Below are 20964 nucleotides of genomic sequence, written 5' to 3' on the forward strand. Positions count from 1 at the left end.
ATGAATACTCAGTTTTAAACTTTGCTCTAAGTTTTATTTTATTTTATTTTGAGATGGAGTCTTGCTATTGCCCAAGCTGGAGTGCAGTGGCGAGATCTTGGCTCACTGCAACCTCCGCCTCCCAGGTTCAAGCGATTCTCCTGTCTCAGCCTCCCGAGTACCTGGGACTACAGGCACCTGCCATCATGCAGGGCTAATTTTTGTATTTTTAGTAGAGATGGGGCTTCACCATATTGGTAAGGCTGGTCTCGAATTCCTGACCTCAGGTGATCTACCTCCCTCAGCCTCCCAAAGTGCTGGGATTACAGGCATGAGCCACCACCCCCGGCAACTTTTTTAATTTATATTTTATTTTTTATTGAAATAGGTGGCCCAAAACTTGTGAAAGAGAACTCATGCTGAAGGACGACATTAATCATAATAATTAAAGAGACAGATATTGCTTATGTAAACCATATAAAGAATTAAAAACAAATCCAATTCTGACTTTCAATGTTGTTTCAACACTGAAAAAATATGATGGCTTATTCTTTGGTATGAGAAGTCATTTTGATGGTATTTTTACCCTATTAAACAAAAATGGGATTTAAAAATCTGGTTTGGGATGTTCAAAGATAATTGCTAAGGCAAATTTTGCAATTTGAGAAAACCTAACTGCAATGATCCATTTATTCAGTTATTTGTTAATACTCAAATTAGTAATTTTCACTCTGAATGGTAAATAAAATGTTAATAAAAAATAACAAGACATATAAACTTTCCCTAATGAGATGCAGTTAATAAAAACGGTTGTTTACTTCAGAGTATTTACTATAAACATGTCCACTTATGTTATTTTATTGCTATCTATATACTCTTTCAGTTTACTGTATTACTGTACTTTTCTCTAAAACTTTAAAAATCTGTTATCTAAAATCAATTCTCTAATGCTAATTTTGCAGGAAAACTGTATTTCACATTATTAATCTCATTAATATAACTTTCCTATAAATAAGCATGAAACATTTGGAGGATGCATATATAATGAGTGCTTGGTTACTATAGTAGCAAATGTCAAACTAATTGCTAAAAAAAGTCTAAAGGTTTTCACACTTTGAAAAATCTAGTATATCATCTATCATTATTCTCCAACATTGTGGCAAGAATAGTCACCGCAAGTAAAAATTAAGATACTGTTGTAGAGATTAAGGCAATTTTATTATAAATTCCTGATATATTCCACCCCTGCCTGTTCTTAATCTAAATGTAATTTAGCACTGCAAACCATTTATGAAAATAAATTTATTTTAAAAGGCATAAAAGTTATTAGTGTAAAAAGAAAAAATATCTATACCTACAAAAAAGGCCAAAGACACTAATGAAGTTACCTCAGTAAAGATACTGTAACATGTAACTTGGCCAGCCAAGTTACAACACATTCCTCACAACTGTATTATGTCTCAAGGTTCTGAGGATCTGAAAGGTCTTTTGATCCACCTGAAAGTGGCCACCAACCAAATTAATTTCTCTGAAAGATATCTTTAAGCAATTATTTCAGCCTAACCTCGCTTCATATGGACTCACTCAGATGGCTCATGTTTTATTAGGGACTTGAAGGTTTAAAAATATGTAGTCAATCCAGGGCAAAGTTATGTTGTTTGCCTATTTGTAAAATTAACACATACAGAAAATAAGATTCAAACTGATATTGAAAAAGACTAACATATTCATCTAATTTTAAAAAAAAACCTACCAATAGAACAAAATATATTTTATTTTAATTATACCAGCACAGTAAGGCCCAGAAAGACCATGGAGTTGCACAAAGAATGTTCAGCACCAGCAAGATAAAACAGATACTGGCAGTCAGTGCTAACTGCTAGCACACAAGCCCCTGCCGCATTTGTATGATCTGGAGCAGAGCCTCCTGAACATCTTCATCCATGTGACCCTTCGGAGAAAGAAGAAAGAGGAGCATTATTTTATGTCATCTTTGTTTACATAAGAATTCTAAAGATAAAGCTTTTACAGAGCATAACTAGTCATTGATTCATCAAATGCTAAATCCTCATCATTGTGATTTCTAAAGGAATTACTGGAAAAGGGAGTACAGCCCTATCATGAAAATAAGATCAATTAATAAGGAGTGCACGGCCGGGCGTGGTGGCTCACGCCTGCAATCCCAGCACTTTGGGAGGCCGAGGTGGGTGGATCATTTGAGGTCAGGAGTTCAAGACCAGCCTGGCCAACATGGCGAAACCCCATCTCTGGTAAAAATATAAAAATTAGACGGGTGTAATCCCAGCTACTCGGGAGGCTGAGACAGGAGAATCGCTGGAACCTGGGAGGCAGAGGTTGCAGCGAACCAAGACTGTGGCACTGCACTCCAGCCTGGGTGACATGGCGAGACCCCATCTGAAAAAACAAAAAGACTAGTGCACAACAGTTGCTCTAACTTCCTTTACCAGAAAACAAATGGATAAACCTCCCTCTTTCTCTTTTTTAATAACAGCCTTGGATGATAGGGGCAGCATAAGTTATAAATGAACAAAGTAAACTACAAGGAAATCTGTTGTTGTTGCTGCTGAGGTTTTTTGTTTGTTTGTTTAGAAAACTAACTGATGGCTGAACATGGTGGCTCACACCTGCAATCCCAGCATTTTGGGAGGCCAAGGTGGGAGGATCACTTGAGGCCAGGAGTTTAAGACCAGCCTAGACAATACAGTGGAGACTGTCGCGAAAACTTAAAAAAAAAAAAAAAATTAGCTGGGTGTGGTGGCATGTGCCTGTAGTCCCAGCTACTTGGGAGGTTGAGGGAGGATGATCACTTGAACCCAGGAGTTGAGGCTGTATGAGCTATGATTGTGCCACTGCACTCCAGCCTGGATGGCAGAGCAAGAATCTGTCTCCTAAAAAAATTTAAAATTTAAGTAATTGATTTAAAAAACCCATATTTATGTTTTTACGTAAATAAGATTATATAACACATACTATTTTGTAACTTGTTTTTTTATGTAGTGTCACAGAAATCTTTCCCTTGAGCTACCCAATTATTTTAAATTATTGTATAATATCCACTGCATGGACATATTACATTTCTTTACCCATTCCCCTAACGATGGACATTTAAGGTATTTCCAATCTTAATGGAAAGATTACTAGAGAAGAAATTGCTGGGTCAAAAAGCAGTCTCAATTTTTAATTCTGTTAAGTACTACAAAATTTCCCTCTACAGAGATTATAACAATCTGTACACTACCATCAATGGAGTAAAAATGCCCATTTCCCATACACTCTGGCTAACACGATAGACTATAATCTTGTGTAATATTGCCAGTCCCACAGGTGAAAAATGGTATGTTCTTATTCATTTGCATCTCCCCCATTACTGATGAAACCAAGTATCTTTTTTACATGCATGTTAGCCATTTATATTTTTAAAAAATACTTTAAACTTAAAATAGTGGCATGAGTTGATTAAATGCAACTCAATATGGTGGGCTTATTAAAATACTGCACCCCCTCCCAACACACACATTTTTTTTTTCCTGGAGTACTTAAATAGGTTTCAGCACAACACTTCCTATTAATATGAAAAGTTTTGCTTCCAAAATCTGTTTCTATAACAGCAGGATGTTTACATTTCAAACATTAGCCATAGTTGACTGAACTGAATTTCTCAGTTAACTTTATGACGCCAGAAGGCAAGACTATTTCTGATGTCAATTGCTTTTGTTATGTTTCATTAGGACACAGTAGAAAATAATTTCAAATTCCGGAAGTGCATATTATACAAAGTGGAAAGGCTTGTTAGTTTGCTGTATTTTTCATTAGGAGCAACCTCTTCCTCTCATGGCCAATACTAGTGAGTTTCTCAGCCTCTCTAATACAGATTTTCTGCTATTTCCCCACTTGAACTTCCTATTCACTGTCCCTCAATAATCTTCTCTAATAATTGCAATAAACTTTAAGATTCTAGTTTATCTCTGATTTGCTCAAAAGAGAGTAGCTAAGATCCCTTGTTCTATCATATCATTCATTCTTTTTCATTAGTTTCCCCTCCATTTCCTATAGAAAAGGCAGGTCTGTTGATTTTAAGAATTTGATATCATAAAGTATCTTTCTTTTTATTATTTTATCTAGTTCTCTTTTTAAAATTGATCTTTTTTTGAAACTTTCTCTCAACATCCATCTTTCCCTTCTTCATTTTTTGTTTTTTTTTTTTTTTTTGCTTGTTTTTACAGTGTGGCCTAACACACTTCAAATACAAATAATTCCCAGGATCTCTGTCATTCTAAAATTTGTTTCTTTTAGTACATTTTCTTCCTGAAAAAAAATCTATTCTGAGAATTTTGAAGATGCTGCTCACGGGGTTTCTACAGGAAATTAAGCATAGTATCCTTTATATGTTAGTAATTTCTTAGTATGATTTTAACAATAACTTTCTCAGTACACCCCTAAAAAAGGGAATTCATAATGTTATTCCTTAATTAATCCTTGGCTTTACCAAGCCAAGTTAAGGCTTGGTAAAACAGATCATTTTTAATTACTACAATCCTATACACATAACACCCTGCTTGTCACTTTTGTACTTTTCTAGTATTCAAAGCCATTCCCACTCTCCTGTTAGATGACAGCCACACGTGGATGTCAAGGCATTATCTCCAGCTAGCAACACCATTAACGTGTGCTACCATCACATGTTACCAAACTGTCTATAAACTGAGTGACAAGCAGATGGAGATGACACTAAATTTAAGATGTTGTGTTGCCATATAGCTTTGTAAATTTTTCTGGGAGATCCACAAACAATGATTAAAAGAAATATAATTATTTTTAAATAAGCATAGGGGGTGCAGCTACTTTAAACATCAATTACTTTCACATAAATTTATTTGAAAATAAAAAATTATTATCCCTAAAGCAATATTCTTTCCAAAGGAGAAGCAGTTCTTTACCTGTGCAGCACTAAGAAGGTGTGTCCGATAAATTGCAATTACTTCTTGGTGCTGTCTGTCAGCATCCTAGAAATGTGGAAAGATGGACAGATGTGACTATCAGCATTCACATTTCCAAACTTTGGACAATGCTCAGGCTTCATGCTACAAAACTATTATTATTATTAAGGCGATCCTGCTACTTCTAACAACAAACTACCTTGGACCTACCAGATGCAGAATTCCAAAACGTAACAATATAAACTTCTGTAAAGAATGTGTGGCTAATGACAGTAATGCTACTTTCCCTAAGCAACATCAAATTATTGCTTTAGTTCATATCTAGTGCCATGAACTTCTGAAGACACTTATCACATGTCTGGATTATTGCAAACGCTTCCCATCCTGTCTTACTATCTCCACACTATATTCCTTACCATGCCTCTGAGACTAAGGTACCTATTTCCTCACATCACTTTTGGCTCAAAAACCTTGAGTGACACTTCTTTACATACATGAGAGAATCCAAATTCATCAGTTTGGTTCTCAATGACTTCCACAGTTTGGCTTCAAACATTAACTTTCAAATACAGCAGTCCCGTCTTATGGCAGTTTTGCGATGAGCAGTTTCACTTTCTCTATTTCTGTTGCCCATGGTATAATACAATAAGATATTTTGAGATATAGAGAGAGACCACATTCACATAACTTTTATTACAACATATTGTTATAATTGTTCTATTTTATTATGTTGTTATTACTCTCTTACTGTGCCCAATTTATAAATTACTCTTTATCACAGGTATGTATATCTGGGGGGAAAACATAGCTTATATAGGGTTCATTCAGCAGGTCCTATCCATGGTTTCAGGCATCCACTGGGGATCTTGGAACATACCCTCAGTGGATAAGAGAGGGACTACTCTACAGGCAGGGCTTTTACTGCCCTCTGGCCATGCCACTTGTATTCCATCTCCACGCTTCTTTTACACTATTTTCTTTAGATGGAAGAGCCTCTACTTTCCTTTCACCTACCAAAATAGCATCTACGTTACAAGTTCAAGCCAGGTACTCCCTTCTTTAAAAACTAGCTTCTACCACACCACTAATCTTTCCTTCCTGGAAACCCCTATCACTTAGAATCTGCATTCTCAATTCTACATTTGACATCTCTCATCTTGTGATTTTTACTTTTTATGAATCTGTATTTTGCCTCTCTAACTACCCAGAACTCCTTGGGGACAGGAATGGCATACTTTCTTTATCCCACTTAGCACAGGGTCATGAACATAATAAACAATAAACAAATATTTCCAATTATTAAAGGGACACTATACTCTTTGGATAAGATCCAAATCCACAATTTGCCATCCTTAATCTGTAGGCCTACAGTGTTAAAAAATAAACACTAAAAAAAAACAAAACAAAAAACCTTTCTTCGATTAAAAAATAACTCAAACAATTCTATGAAATAGGGAAACATCAGCAACAATTTACATGTGACTGGGCCGTTTTACTTAGCATTTCAATGTGTATTAGTGCATAATTAAAAGCATAGTCCCAGATACTCAGGAAGCTGAGGCAGTAGGATCACTTGAGCCCAGGAGATCAGCCTATAGCAAGATCCCATTGGAGACAAGCCTAAGCCACATAGAAGACCCCATCTTTTGACAAAATTCAACAACCTTTCATGCTAAAAACTCTCAATAAATTAGGTATTGATGGGACATATCTCAAAATAATAAGAGCTATCTATGACAAACCCACAGCCAATATCATACTGAATGGGCAAAAACTGGAAGCATTCCCTTTGAAAACTGGCACAAGACAGGGATGCCCTCTCTCGCCACTCCTATTCAACATAGTATTGGAAGTTCTGGCCAGGGCAATCAGGCAGGAGAAGGAAATAAAAGGTATTCAATTAGGAAAAGAGGAAGTCAAATTGTCCCTGTTTGCAGATGACATCATTGTATATCTAGAAAACCCCATCATCTCAGCCCAAAATCTTCTTAAGCTGATAAGCAACTTGAGCAAAGTCTCAGGGTACAAAATCAATGTGCAAAAATCACAAGCATTCTTATACACCAATAACAGACAAACAGACAGCCAAATCATGAGTGAACTCCCATTCACGATTGCTTCAAAGAGAATAAAATACCTAGGAATCCAACTTACAAGAGATGTGAAGGACCTCTTCATGGCGAACTATAAACCACTGCTCAACGAAATAAAAGAGGATACAAACAAATGGGAGAACATTCCATGCTCATGGGTAGGAAGAATCAATGTCATGAAAATGGCTATACTGCCCAAGGTAATTTATAGATTCAATGCCATCCCCATCAAGCTACCAATGACTTTCTTCACAGAATTGGAAAAAACTACTTTAAAGTTCATATGGAACCAAAAAAGAGCCCGCATCGCCAAGTCAATCCTAAGCCAAAAGAACAAAGCTGGAGGCATCATGCTACCTAACTTCAAACTATACTACAAGGCTACAGTAACCAAAACAGCATGCTACTGGTACCAAAACAGAGATACAGACCAATGGAACAGAACAGAGCCCTCAGAAATAATGCCACATATCTACAACTATCTGATCTTTGACAAACCTGACAAAAACAAGAAATGGGGAAACCATTCCCTATTTAATAAATGGTGCTGGGAAAACTGGCTAGCCATATGTAGAAAGCTGAAACTGGATCCCTTCCTTACACCTTATACAAAAATTAATTCAAGATGGATTAAAGACTTAAACGTTAGACCTAAAACCATAAAAACCCTAGAAGAAAACCTAGGCAATACCATTCAGGACATAGGCATGGGCAAGGACTTCATGTCTAAAACACCAAAAGCAATGGCAACAAAAGCCAAAATTGACAAATGGGATCTAATTAAACTCAAGAGCTTCTGCACAGCAAAAGAAACTACCATCAGAGTGAACAGGCAACCTACAGAATGGGAGAACATTTTTGCAATCCACGTATCTGACAAAGGGCTAATATCCAGAATCTACAATGAACTCAAACACATTTACAAGAAAAAAACAACCCCATCAACAAGTGGGCGAAGGATATGAACAGACACTTCTCAAAAGAAGACATTTATGCAGCCAAAAGACACATGAAAAAATGCTCATCATCACTGGCTGTCAGAGAAATGCAAATCAAAACCACAGTGAGATACCATCTCACACCAGTTAGAATGGCGATCATTAAAAAGTCAGTAAACAACAGGTGCTAGAGAGGATGTGGAGAAATAGGAACACTTACACTGTTGGTGGGACTGTAAACTAGTTCAACTATTGTGGAAGTCAGTGTGGCGATTCCTCAGGGATCTCAAAGTAGAAATACCATTTGACCCAGCCATCCCATTACTGGGTATATACCCAAAGGATTATAGATCACACTGCTATAAAGACACATGCTGCTATAAAGACACATATGTTTATTGCGGCACTGTTCACAATAGCAAGGACTTGGAACCAACCCAAATGTCCAACAATGATAGACTGGATTAAGAAAATGTGGCACATATACACCATGGAATACTATGCAGCCATAAAAAAGGATGAGTTCATGTCCTTTGTAGGGACATGGATGAAGCTGGAAAACATCATTCTCAGCAAACTATCGCAACGACAAAAAACCAAACACTGCATGTTCTCACTCATAGGTGGGAACTGAACAGTGAGAACACATGGACACAGGAAGGGGAACATCACACACTGGGGCCTGTTGTGGGGTGGGGGGAGGGGGGAGGGATAGCATTAGGTGATATATCTAATGTTAAATGACGAGTTAATGGGTGCAGCACACCAACATGGTACATGTATACATATGTAACAAACCTGCACGTTGTGCACATGTACCCTAGAACTTAAAGTATAATAAAAATAATAATAAATGTAAACAAGTAATCAGTTATTATTCTATTTTCTTGATGAGAAAACCAAGAGTTAAAGGGAATGTTCCTTGCCACTTCCTTGTAAGTGGCAGGACTTAGACCAGACCTTCCAACATTAGCTTCTAAATCCAGGCACTTATCCTTCTATATAAGGTATAAAACCATAGGAATGCCTCTTTATTCACAAAGATAAAAGATTATTTTAAAACCTCCTTTAGTTTAGTGGACCAATATTTTAGAGAGCACCTTGCAATGAGAAAGATGCTGGATTTGGAGTCAGCCAGTTCCAGGTTTATACCCCAGCTGAATGACCCCAGGCATCAAATATGTTATTCTTTGTTTCCTTAAGAATTAAATGGAGGGAATAAACCTGCTTTGTGAGATCATGATGAAGATAAAGTTTATAGATAAAGTACGTAAAATGTTTAATATGGTGCCTGGTGTATAGTAGGCATCAAATAAGTATTATTACACCACCAGTATAGGTAACTTTTCGTATATAAAAATAATCATATTCTTGGATCCGAACATAGCTACAGATCACTTTAATTTCTAAATGAGCCTTACAAACTAACTACAGGGAGCCAGCACATATTCCTGCAAAGCCCCGTGTGCCTGGTTACTCACGGCCAGCTGTTGCTCCAGAGATTTCACTTGGTGCTGCAGAGTGTCAATCAGCTGGCTCTGCCTCTTGGTGGGGTTCCCACTTGTGTAGGTGAGTTGGGAAAGGCCATTGAGTGCCTGTTTTAATCTTTCCACATCATTAAGCAGTTCAGTTATCTTTAAAAAAAAGTTGTAGGAGAAATATATTATTCACTTATCATGTACAATGAACATCTTTGTACAGAAATCATTCCTTTTTGGAGACAGAAGCTTTATCTTTATACACCAGAAAATTGAGGTATGAATATTGCCAAGACTGTTACCAAGGATGTACACAATATGTAATTTATAATTAAATCCCTCTCCAGAAATTATTTACAAAAGCAATACCAAATTAAGAATAAATATTACATATATCCTAAGATGTGAGTATAAACATAGTCTTACTTTTAGCTAACATATAAGCATCTACGAAGGCACATGAACTATCTTCCAGGTAACATACGGAACACAGGAAGGGAAGGGGGATTCCCAGCAACAAAGTGTGAAAAGTAAAAGGGTGTGGCCCGTGTAAGTCTAGGATTAACATATGTTCCTTTTTCCTTTCAAGAGTTGTATTATTTAAGACCACTTTGTTGTAGAGAGAAAAAAAACAAGGAGGCTTGTTTATAGGAATAGGAAGTGCCTAGAAACATAGCATTTTTCCACCCTGCTTTAAAGTCAGACAGAGTCAACTTGTATGAGCTTGGCTAATTTACTTTTCTGAGCCCTAGATTCCACATTGGTGAAAGGTGGACAATCGTTCAGAGTTAAGAAAATCAGGTTGGGCACAGTGGCTCACACCTATAGTCCCAACACTTTGGGAGGCTAAGGCAGGAAGATTGTTTAAACTCAGGAATTCAAGACCAGCCTGGGCAATATAGCAAGACACCACCTCCTCCCCCACATTTTTTTATTGAAAAATAATAATAGAAAAAAAACAAAGAAAATGAAATGCAATTACATGCACCCGCTCAATAAATGGCAACAAGTAGATATTAATAATTAACTCTTATATATTACTATATATATTCATAGGTACCTTCTGAACAAGCTTAGAGCATTTAAATTCTCTATCACAGAGATGGTGTGCCAGAGGACAGTATGTACAAGTACTTTCCACTGGGGAGGGCAGTCTGTGTCTGTGTTTACTCCACTGTATCCCCAGCACATGACATGCAGAAGGCATTTAATCATTACATGTTGAATGGATAAAACTGCAGCCAATCTTTATATGTCATATCCATAGTAAAAACTTTATGCAACATCAGTATCAAAAATATTGTTGAGTACCTATTCTGTAAATTGTACCATGAGAATTAAAGATAAGATGGAAAGTTAAGTTATAAACCCTGCTCATAAAAACTGATTGGGAAGATCAACTACATAATTCTAACAAGGTAATATAAATGTTTTAAATGGATGGCAAAGCCACAGTAAAACATCCACCTTAGAGGAGGAACTGTTTACTATAGACTAGATTGGACAGTGAGGGCTTTAAGAAGGAGGATAACATGTTAATGAATGTAGAGGATTCAACTCAGTAGAAAGGAGGGAAAGGACATTCTGGGTGAGGGGATGTAGACTTTCTAGTCTGTAGAAAGACATGAGCAACAGAACATAAAATGCATTGGAGGGCTCAGTTTACTACTATGGGTGAGTACCGAGATCAACTCTAGATGCTCCCCAGTGTTCTTGGTTTCTTGCAGCCCAGAAAGAGAGCTTCCCCACCACCCTCTTCCCCATCTTTCACATGCCACAAACCCACTGGCTTTTGACTCTTCATGTATGAGACAAGTGAGCCTTAAGTCTCCCCATCGTTCCTGAATTCTTGGCTAGAACAGCTAAAGAAACAGAAGGAAAAATGCTTTTGACTTTTGTGTTACTTCACTTTTTTTTTCAATTCGGAATTTTTGCACACAAGTTGCTCAACTGGAAAGGGTCACTTTGTTAATACCTGTGTCTACTTTCCTGTGAGATTCTGTGGTAAAGAGCACTGCTCTGAGGTTTCCAACACATAGCCATGCAGACTACTTTGTACCTACCTTATTATCTTTTGCTTCTATTTGTTTAGCAGATTCTTGTATTCTTCTTTGTAACTCTGTGATTGTTGTTAAGGACTTATCACATCGTTCCTTCTGATCCTTAATTTCTTGCTCAATGCTGAAATGCAGTAATTCCTTCTCATCTTTTGCAGATATTTCCTTCTTTTTGGCATGCAAAACTTCCTCACATACTTCCTCATACTTTCTATTCAGATTGGCCAATTTTTCATTTAAGCTAGAAATCTGTGTCTCCAAATCACTTTTTGTTGCTTTATATTTAGACAAGTCAACTACCTCTCTAGTCTCTAATTTTTTTAATGCTTGTTTAGTATTCTGAACCTCAGACTGAAGTTTGGAGACTTCTTCCATTTTGTTTTGGCTTTCTTCTTCCTTTTCTCTCAAGCTGGCTTTTATGATTCCAACTTCTTTCTCAAATGCTTCTTTAATCTGCAAATGCTCTGCCAGGGGTACAGAAGAGTTCTTTTGATTCTCCAACAATTGATGCAGTTTGGTCACTGTCTGCCGCTCTTTCTCGTAACACCTTTGCATACTCTTCAGTTCTTCCTTTAGATTTTCAATTGTGCCATTAAGAGATTTTTTCAGAGCCTCAACCTGTTCCAATGGAACATGTTGTTTTTGCAAAAGATTTTGCACTGCAAGTATCTCAGAAGTCTGTTTGGCATTTTCTGCTACTAGCTTCTCTTTCACATTCTTTACTTCCGTGTATTTCTGTGACAAGTCTTTTAACTGTTTGTTTAGCTCGTCTGTTTTTCTGCTTAATGCTCTTTCCATTTCATGAGACTTCTCAGTGAGAACTGTCTTATCCCTCAAATCTTTCTGAAGGGTAAAAATCTCCTTCTTTAACTTGTCATTCTCTTGCTTGTTTTTCTTGACTTCTTCTTCACTGACACTATACTTTCGTGTCTGCTCTGATAACTGGTCTTTTAGTTCTTTCTCTGTTGCTTTAAATTTTCTCTCGCACTCCTCAAAGCTGACAATTGGGGCGTATTTTACCTTAATGCATTCTTGTATTGTGTCGAGCTCCTTCTTCTGGGCTTTAATTTCGGCATGCAGTGTCACAATCTCTTCTTGGCCTTTTCTGTAGTTGGCCAAGATTTCAGCATTACTATCCTGCACCTTTCTCATGCTCTGACTTAGCGAGCTCATCTTTGCCTCGTGCTCTGCCAGGCTGATGTACTCAGCTTTTATTTGGTTCTGAGTGTTTTCCAGGTTTCTTTTCAATATTTCATTCTTATCTTTTATTTTTACAAATTCCTGATTTATATCTTCAAATTTTTTCTTCACATCTAATAATTCTCTGTTAGTTTTGGCTAACGTGTCATTCAGTGCCATTTTAACCTCTTCATGGGTTTTAACTGGCATATACTGATTACTCATCATCTTCTTCAAGTTAGTGTTTTCAGATGTGAGAGCGTGTATTTTCTCCTGGTCTTCACCACATTTTTTCTTAAGTTCAGACAGCTGTTTCTTAAGTTCAACAATATTGGATTTCAGAGCTGTTATCTCTTTTTCATGTTTCTCAGGAGGTATAAACACAGTTTCTAGGCGGCTTACATCCTTACTTAAGCTGTCATTTTCCAGTAGCAATTTCTCCATTTCCAACTTCTTTTCTGTATATTTTTGTGTTACATCTAAAAGCTTTCTATTAAGATCATCAATAATTGCATCATGTGACTTTTTCATGTCTTCACTTACTTTTAAAGGAACATAATGATTTTTCATTTCAATTGTTAAGTTATGTGCTTGCTCCTTGAGGAGCTTATTATCCAAATAAACTTTTTCAATTTCCTTTTGTAGTGTCTGATTTTTCAATGTTAACTCAGTGATCTTCTTCCCAAGTTCTCCTGATTTCTGTTCTAATCTGCTCTTAACCTGTTCATGTTCCTCTGGTTTGACGTGCTGAGCAAGCTTGGCCTTAACATTCTCAAGTTCTCTCTTTAACTGTCTAATTTCACTAAGTGATTTTTCATGTTCTCTTTCCATTTCTACTAATTTTTTTGCTTTCTCATTCACTTCATTTGATAATGAGCTCTTCATGTTTTCAAATTTTTCAGCTGGAATGGAAAGGGCCAACTTCGCTAACAATTCTTTTGCCTGGCCTTCCATCTCTGTGACCTTTCTTCCTTTCTTCTCTCGCTCCATTTCACACATACTAAGTTCCTTCTGTAATCGCTTATTTTCTTCTATCAGCTTGCCTTCATCCCTCTTAAACTCTTCTACTATCATCTCATTTTGTTTGATTTGGTTTCTTAATTTCCCCACTTCTGCTGAAGCACCTTCATATTTTACTTTCAAGTCTTTCAACTGATCCTTCAGTTCCTCGGTTAGTCTGTGATTCCCTGAGGCTGCTTCACTTGTTAAGTGTTCTTTAAGGGCAAGAAAATGGGTCTGCATTTGTTTAACTTTACCTTCTGACTCATACATCCTCTTCTGCACATCTTTTAATGCATCTTCTAATTGCTTTATCTGTTCATCTGAATCCTCCTTGACCCTTTCACATTCTAATGCTAAAGCTTTGCATTCTGCCACTTTGTGTGCCAGTTCATTTTGGAGCTTCAGTCGGTCTTGTTTTGCTGACTCACAGAAAGTTCGCATTGCTTCTAACTCTTTCTTTAAAATTTCATTTTCAGAGTATGACGTTTGACTGGGTAAAGATAGTTCCAGAGGTCTTAACATAGATCTGCTTTGCATATGGGCTGGTATACCTGGGGAAGTACACTGAAAAGAAAAAAAAAAAAGACATCAATCACAAAAGCCTAAATGAGACATTTACTATACTTATTTGCCAAACTTAGAGAAAGTTAGCACATCATCAGGAATCAAAGGGTTTTCAGATTAGGTAGTAAGATGGAAAAAAAATCACAATGCTGATTTTTGTGGTAAGGAAACAGTTCTGGATATGATTTCCTTAATACATTCACAACATTTTGAGAGTTCTGTTCACGTAAGTCTATTTCTGGCAGAACAAGGGAAAATGGCCATGGCTACTGGGTGCTATTTTGTCTTTCTTCCCCCATTCATTAACACCTACCCACACTTGAATATCATCAACTTTATCAAAACATATTTATTATTTCTATGTTTTATGGCACATAATGTGCTTAGAACTTTAAATTCTGAAGAAAACCATCGTATCCTTGAATAAAAACAAGTACTGCGATTTTAAATTTGCAGATAATTTCATAGAATTATAGATATAACTAATAAGATTTTTGACTTCTGCGTACCTTCACTGTTAATCCAACAGAATATTCTCTGAATTATAAAAATACCACGAAAATAGACCCAGCTAGTTATCAGAGTTGTCAAGAGAATGATTGGTCACAGCCAGCACCAGGGAAAGAGAGTCTCCCAATAGACAGAAAACACCTGGAGCTGGTGACAGCAGCTTCCTGATAAGATCTCCGGAGCTGGGTGAGCAGGCTCAAGCATGCGCACTAAGAGGCAAAATGGTGGATGTATGACCTTCTTCAGGGAGCATTTGACTGGTAAAGGAAAATAGCCCCTAGAGAGCAGGTGCACAACCTTAGTAAAGGCACTACACATGTGGCCCCTCCTAAGTGCTGACAGGCCACTATGCATGCAGATAGCCTGCCCCCAAGAGAAGAATCAAGGGAGGAGAAATGCAAACCCCAAAACCAAGCCAGTGCATAAAAATCCCAAGCCAAGGGCTGAACAGGGTACTGGGATCTCTCAAGCCGCCCACTTGGCCTTCTTCCAAGTGTACTTTGCTTCCTTTCGTTCCTGCTCTAACACTTTTTAATAAACTCACTCCTGCCCTAAAACTTCCCTTGGTCTCTCCCTCTGCCTTAAACCTACTTCTGCCCCTCAGCTGAATCCTTTCCTCTGAAGAGGCAAGGGTAGAGCTTGCTGCAGACCCCTACAGATTTACTGTTAGTTAAATCTGAACTGCCTTTCCCCTGGATCAAGAGGAAAAAAAAAACCAAAAATTATATTTTGAATTATTCATATCTGTCTTCCCCTTTATATGGGCAAATATGAAGAGTTAACTAATCACTGTTAATGAACAGAAACTTAGCATCAAATGCAATGAAACTATAATTCAAATCTCTTACTATAACCACTATCATCAAAAACACTCTAGAGGGCACCAGAAACAGCAATATCTGCTTTTATTAAACTCAAGAAAGCAGGACCAACTTGTCTTTGATAATGAAAACCTCACTCTACGTATATATACTTAATGTACAATGCCGCTTTCTCCTCTCTTTATAAAGGCACAAAAATTTTCTTTAAATGTTTTTTAAAATTAAAAAAAAAAACAGTTATTACCTGTGAGTCTGCCATATACATCTGACCTTGTTTAAGAAGCATATCTTCTTTTCCTAAATAAATGCAAATAAATGACATTTTAACTTCAATATCCATACTAAAGTAGGCTAAACATTAATTTGATGTTATTTCCTTTATTATTCAAATAAAAGTGAAGCAAGAGGTACAACACAAAAGTATCCTCATTCTAAAATACCCATTTTCCCCTTATTATTTCTATAAACAGAAGTACCTACAATCTACTGAACAACAGATACTAGGTTGGTTTTATTTTTTTCTTATTTTTTTCTATGCTCTCTCTCAGCAGAATCACTAAAACTTCAGAAACATTGAGGACTCTTAAACTAGGCTACATGATAATAAAACATATATCTTATAATCAATCAAAACAAAAATGATGATTTAAATTTATAGCATAAATATTACTGTTGTAGGAGAGAATAGTTTAATAGTCACTAGGAAACAAACAAAAACAGATTTTCTAGAGAAACTGTTTAACATTGCAGAATAAAAACGATTATGTAGGGTCTAAAAATAATTCATAAATGTAATTTTAAAATGCCTACTTGCATTAAGACCGATTTCTCCAAATTAGAAAACTATGTTTATGTTCTTTCCATAAAAAAATGAACCCTAAATATCACAAGACAAATGTCTATGTCTACTAATCAACAAGGCAAATTCGGTAATTCATACAATATACAATTTTAAAATACAGGTAGCTAAGGAGAATCAGAGCTTCAGTAATTATCAGAATATGTTAGAAGTTACAATAGTCATCTTAACGTCTTCCTAGTTCCATGTGTTGATGAAGTTTAGCAGCAGGAATATCTTGTACAGTTATTCCTGTATAGTTAAACAAGTAAGAATAAACATTCTTCTTTGCTTGAACTAGGTGAACTGTAATGATGATCCATACTTTTATACTTACGGTTACTGAAATGACTTCCTGATCCTAAATGATCACTCTGAAATCAGAAGCATAAAATATTTTAGGGTGAATGCTGCCTCATTTTGTTAAATTCTGTATCTATTTTAGCTCTAAATCATGCAGTCATTAAAACTACATTTTTGACATTCTTGTTTCTCCAGAGCATTATTCTACTCAAACCCACAAAAAGAAACAACACTAGCAACACTTAGAGAGATCAGCTGGGAATAAGTACTTCACTAAGCATTTTAATAAAAGCAGCCAAGTGTTTTAAGAAAAAACTTTATTGCTCAAAAGAAAAAAAAAAGTGAGCCCTAAATGAACTGAAACAACTTTCAAAGACTACTGTTTGCTACTGCTTTACCTCAAAAGGAAGGAAGTGGCCACATTCATGTCAATAACTCATTTTACTTTACCACTGTAGGAAGCAGAAACCCTACCTCATTGACTATGAAATATCAACATAACCCCTTCTTCCAGAGTTTATAAAATACCAAGTACTTTGAAAGTAAAAGAAGAGAGAGAGCAGGAAATGAAACTGAGGCAGAGACCTACACATAGTAATAAATCCATCAATCCATTAGTTAGGAAATAATAGAGAACTCTAGCTACAGTGAATCAAAATATACTGGGTTGCTCCTTTTCCCAAGTAAGCCAAATACAAAGAATCTAATATATAAATTAAAATACTACACTTCAAGGGTAAGAATAGGCCAGGCGCAGTGGCTCACACCTGTAATCCCAGCACTTTGGAAGGCTGAGACAGGCAGATCACTTGAGCCCAGGAGTTCAAGACCAGCCTAGGCAACGTGGTGAGACCTCATCCTTACAAAAAAATACAAGAACAAGCTGGGTGCGGTGGCTCATGCCTGTAATCCCAGCACTTCAGGAGGCTGAGGCAGGTGGATTGCCTGAGGTCAGGAGTTCAAGACCAGCTTGGCCAACATAGTGAAACCCCGTCTCTACTAAAAATACAAAAAATTAGCTGGGTGTGGTGGCGGGCACCTGTAATCCCAGCTAGTAGGGAGGCTGAGCCAGGAGAACTGCTTGAACCTGGGAGGCGGAGGTTGCAGTGAGCCGAGATCGTGCCATTGCACTCCAGCCTGGGCAACAAGAGTGAAACTTCGTCTCAAAAATAAAAAAATAAATAACAACAAACACACACAAAAACATTAGCTGGGCAGGGTAACCCAAGGTACTCAGGAGGCTGAGGTGGGAGGATCACCTGAGCCCGGGGAGGTCAAGGCTACAGTGAGTGGTGATTGCACCACTGCACTCCAGCCTGGGTGACAGAGTGAGATCCTGTCTCAAAAACAAAACAAAACAAAACAAAAAACCCCAGAGTGAAATGAAGAGTAAGGACAGGCAGATGTAGTTCATATTTGTATATTTAGGTGTATCAGTCCTAAAAGCTACATACCAAACTCTGAAGTAGTTGACCATGATAAAACAGTCCACAATTCCATAACTAAATTAATGCTACCTCCATTAATCATTAGTGCCCCCACAGTATGAAAAAATACCTATAAGCTTAGTTAAGCTCTTTGTTCTATGGAATATTTAATACTAAAGTTTACAATAACTACTAAATGGCCTCATACATGTATTAGGGGGTGCTATGCACATAAGGAGTTCAAAAAACTTAATTTGGTCTTATTATCTCTATTACTCAAATGAAAACAAATATAAAAGTTGTAACATAAAATCAGTCTCATTCTAAAATATCCATTTTCCCCATATTTTTATACATACAAGGGAAATAGCTACATGTTAAGTTATTATACATAACTCATAACAGTAATTCCTTTGACAGTTAAGCTTTTTTAAGCATGTGAGATAATACAGCAGTAGATATTCAATGTTTGTAAATGATGAATTCTTAGTAGTTTGTTGGTTGGTTGGTTGGTTTTGAGACAGGGTCTCACTCTGTTACTCAAGCTGGAGTGCAGAGGCATGATTTCGGCTCATTGCAGCCTCCACCTCCTGGGTTCAAGTGATTCTCCTTCCTCAGCCACCCATGTAGCTGGGATTATAGGCATGCACCACCTCGCCCAGCTAATTTTTATGTTTTTGGTAGAGATGGGATTTCACCATGTTGCCCAGGCTGGTCTCGAACAACTGAGCTCAAGTGATCCAATTGCCTCGGCCTTCCAAAGTGTTGGGATTACAGGCTGAGACACCACACCCAGGCAAATTCTTAGTAGTTTTTAATGGTTGCTGTTATAAATACTGGGTCACATACAAAGTGGGACCTGTAATTTTCTGTTTGAAAGTAAAAAATCATATCTAGCATAAAATTTCATCACAATGAATACGTAGTGACTGAGGAAAATGTCCCCATCATACTGAATGGGAACAGTTACAAAACAGGATGTACTATATGATCCCACCTGTTGAATGAGTATATAACACACAAATTATGTACAAATGTCTGAAAGGATTTCAGTCAGGTGCTAGCAGAGTTAAGATTATAGGTGTCTTTTGCATCTGCTTTCAGTTTAAATACACTTTCTTATTTTTCTAAAGTAAATAAGTATTTTTATAAGAAAAATAAGTTACTTTTATGACTATTGTAAGTTATAGACTTGACATTTTAGACAAATTGTTTGTCTAAAGCTACAGAAAAACATCTTTTTTTTTTCTTCCCCTTGAGACAGAGTCTCACTCTGTCACCCAGGCTGGAGTGCAGTGGCGTGATCTCACTCATTGCAACCTCCACCTCCCAGATTCAAGCAATTCTCCTGCTTCAGCCTCCTGAGTAGCTGGTGTTACAGGCATGTGCCACCACGCCCTGCTAATTTTTGTATTTTTGGTAAAGACGGAGTTTTGCCATGTTGGCCAGGCTGGTTTCAAACTCCTGATCTTAAGTGATCCACCCACCTTGGCCTCCCAAAAGTGCGGGGATTACAGGCGTGAGACACTGTGCCTGGCCTATACCTTACACTTAAGACATGCGAAAGTCTAGCTCCTAGAAGAAATACATACATAAATAGTACCGAAATTATATTATACTTTGATTAATACTTAAAAGGCCCTGTATATACTCCTAAATTTTCTCATTCAAGTAATTCTAAGTGTAAAACTAGCATTGTAGTTAAAAGCACAACAGATGCTTGGGTTCAAGTCCTGACTCTGTCACTTATTATTTGTGAAACCCCTCATGGGTAAACCTCTCTGTGCCTCAACCTCCTTACCTGTGAAGTCAGGTAACAATAAAACTTATCACATAGAGTTGATTTCTTTTTTGATGTACGACAAGAATGCAAAGTACATGGTCAGTGCTATTAAAATATTAGCAATCACCAGTTTCACAATTAACCTAAAAAAGAGTCTTCAAATGTGAAGAAGATAGAAGCCACTACAGCTAGATCATTCTTTGGGTTATAAAATGGTGTTTCTGAATAATCTTGAAAATTCAGTCACATAAATATGTACACATATTAAGTGTGTATAATACAATGAATTTTTGCATATGCATACCTTTTGTAATTATACACAACCCAGATTAAGATATAAAACACTTCCAGGACACCAAAAGTTTCTTCACACACCTTACTCAGTAACCCCTCACCAAACGGCGGTCTCTATTCTAATCTCTAACATCATAGATTAGTTTTATCTGCTTTTGAACTTCATAAAAATAGAATCGTGCAGTATGTACTCTTTGTGTCTGACTTATCTCTTGCAACACTGTCTGTGAGATTCATACATGTTTTATATTATTTTTCATAATGCACACATAGTTTTTTATTTACAAAGAAGAATATTATTTTTGCTATGGTCTGAATGTCTGCCAAAATGTGTTGAAACTTAATTCCCACTGTGGTGGTATTAAGAGGTGGGGCCTTTTGGAAACTGACTAAGTCACGAGGGCTTCACTTAGGCTCCTTTTTGCCCTTTCGCCTTCTGCCAGGTGAGGATGCAGCAAAAGGCCCTCACCAGTCATGAACGCCAGAGCCTTGATCTTGGACTTTCCAGCCTCCAGAAATGGGAGAAATAAATTTGTTCTTTATAAATTTTCTTTATTTTGTTACAGCAGCACGAACGGACTAAGGCACTCTTTTAGTGTACTTTGGGGCTGCATTCACCAACAAAGACAAAAGATTCATGCTGAATCAGCTGCCTTCAGTGATGCCCAGTGATGAATCCTTTCTGAGATAATCCTGGACATATCATCATTCATTTATATGAATGCTTTTTATTATCATTA

General features: G+C 37.0%; 1 protein-coding gene across 8 annotated transcripts in view; it reads right to left on the reverse strand.

Annotated features, from left to right (window-relative positions):
* Positions 1 to 1735: 1735 nt before the first annotated feature.
* The window catches only part of UACA (uveal autoantigen with coiled-coil domains and ankyrin repeats), a 102057-nt gene continuing 82828 nt past the window's right edge, over positions 1736 to 20964 (reverse strand). For all 8 annotated transcript variants that reach the window (XM_034939045.3, XM_003818536.8, XM_034939049.3 and 5 more), the window contains 6 exons: positions 16755 to 16791; positions 15824 to 15876; positions 11510 to 14248; positions 9450 to 9602; positions 4938 to 5003; positions 1736 to 1930 (listed from right to left, as the gene is read on the reverse strand). In XM_034939045.3, the coding sequence (XP_034794936.2) occupies positions 1859 to 1930; positions 4938 to 5003; positions 9450 to 9602; positions 11510 to 14248; positions 15824 to 15876; positions 16755 to 16791 (3120 nt within the window). In that variant the 3' untranslated portion in view covers positions 1736 to 1858. The remainder of the gene's footprint in view (positions 1931 to 4937; positions 5004 to 9449; positions 9603 to 11509; positions 14249 to 15823; positions 15877 to 16754; positions 16792 to 20964) is intronic.

This window comes from Pan paniscus, chromosome 16 (genome assembly GCF_029289425.2).
Source record: "Pan paniscus chromosome 16, NHGRI_mPanPan1-v2.0_pri, whole genome shotgun sequence".
NCBI classification, from domain to species: domain Eukaryota; kingdom Metazoa; phylum Chordata; class Mammalia; order Primates; family Hominidae; genus Pan; species Pan paniscus.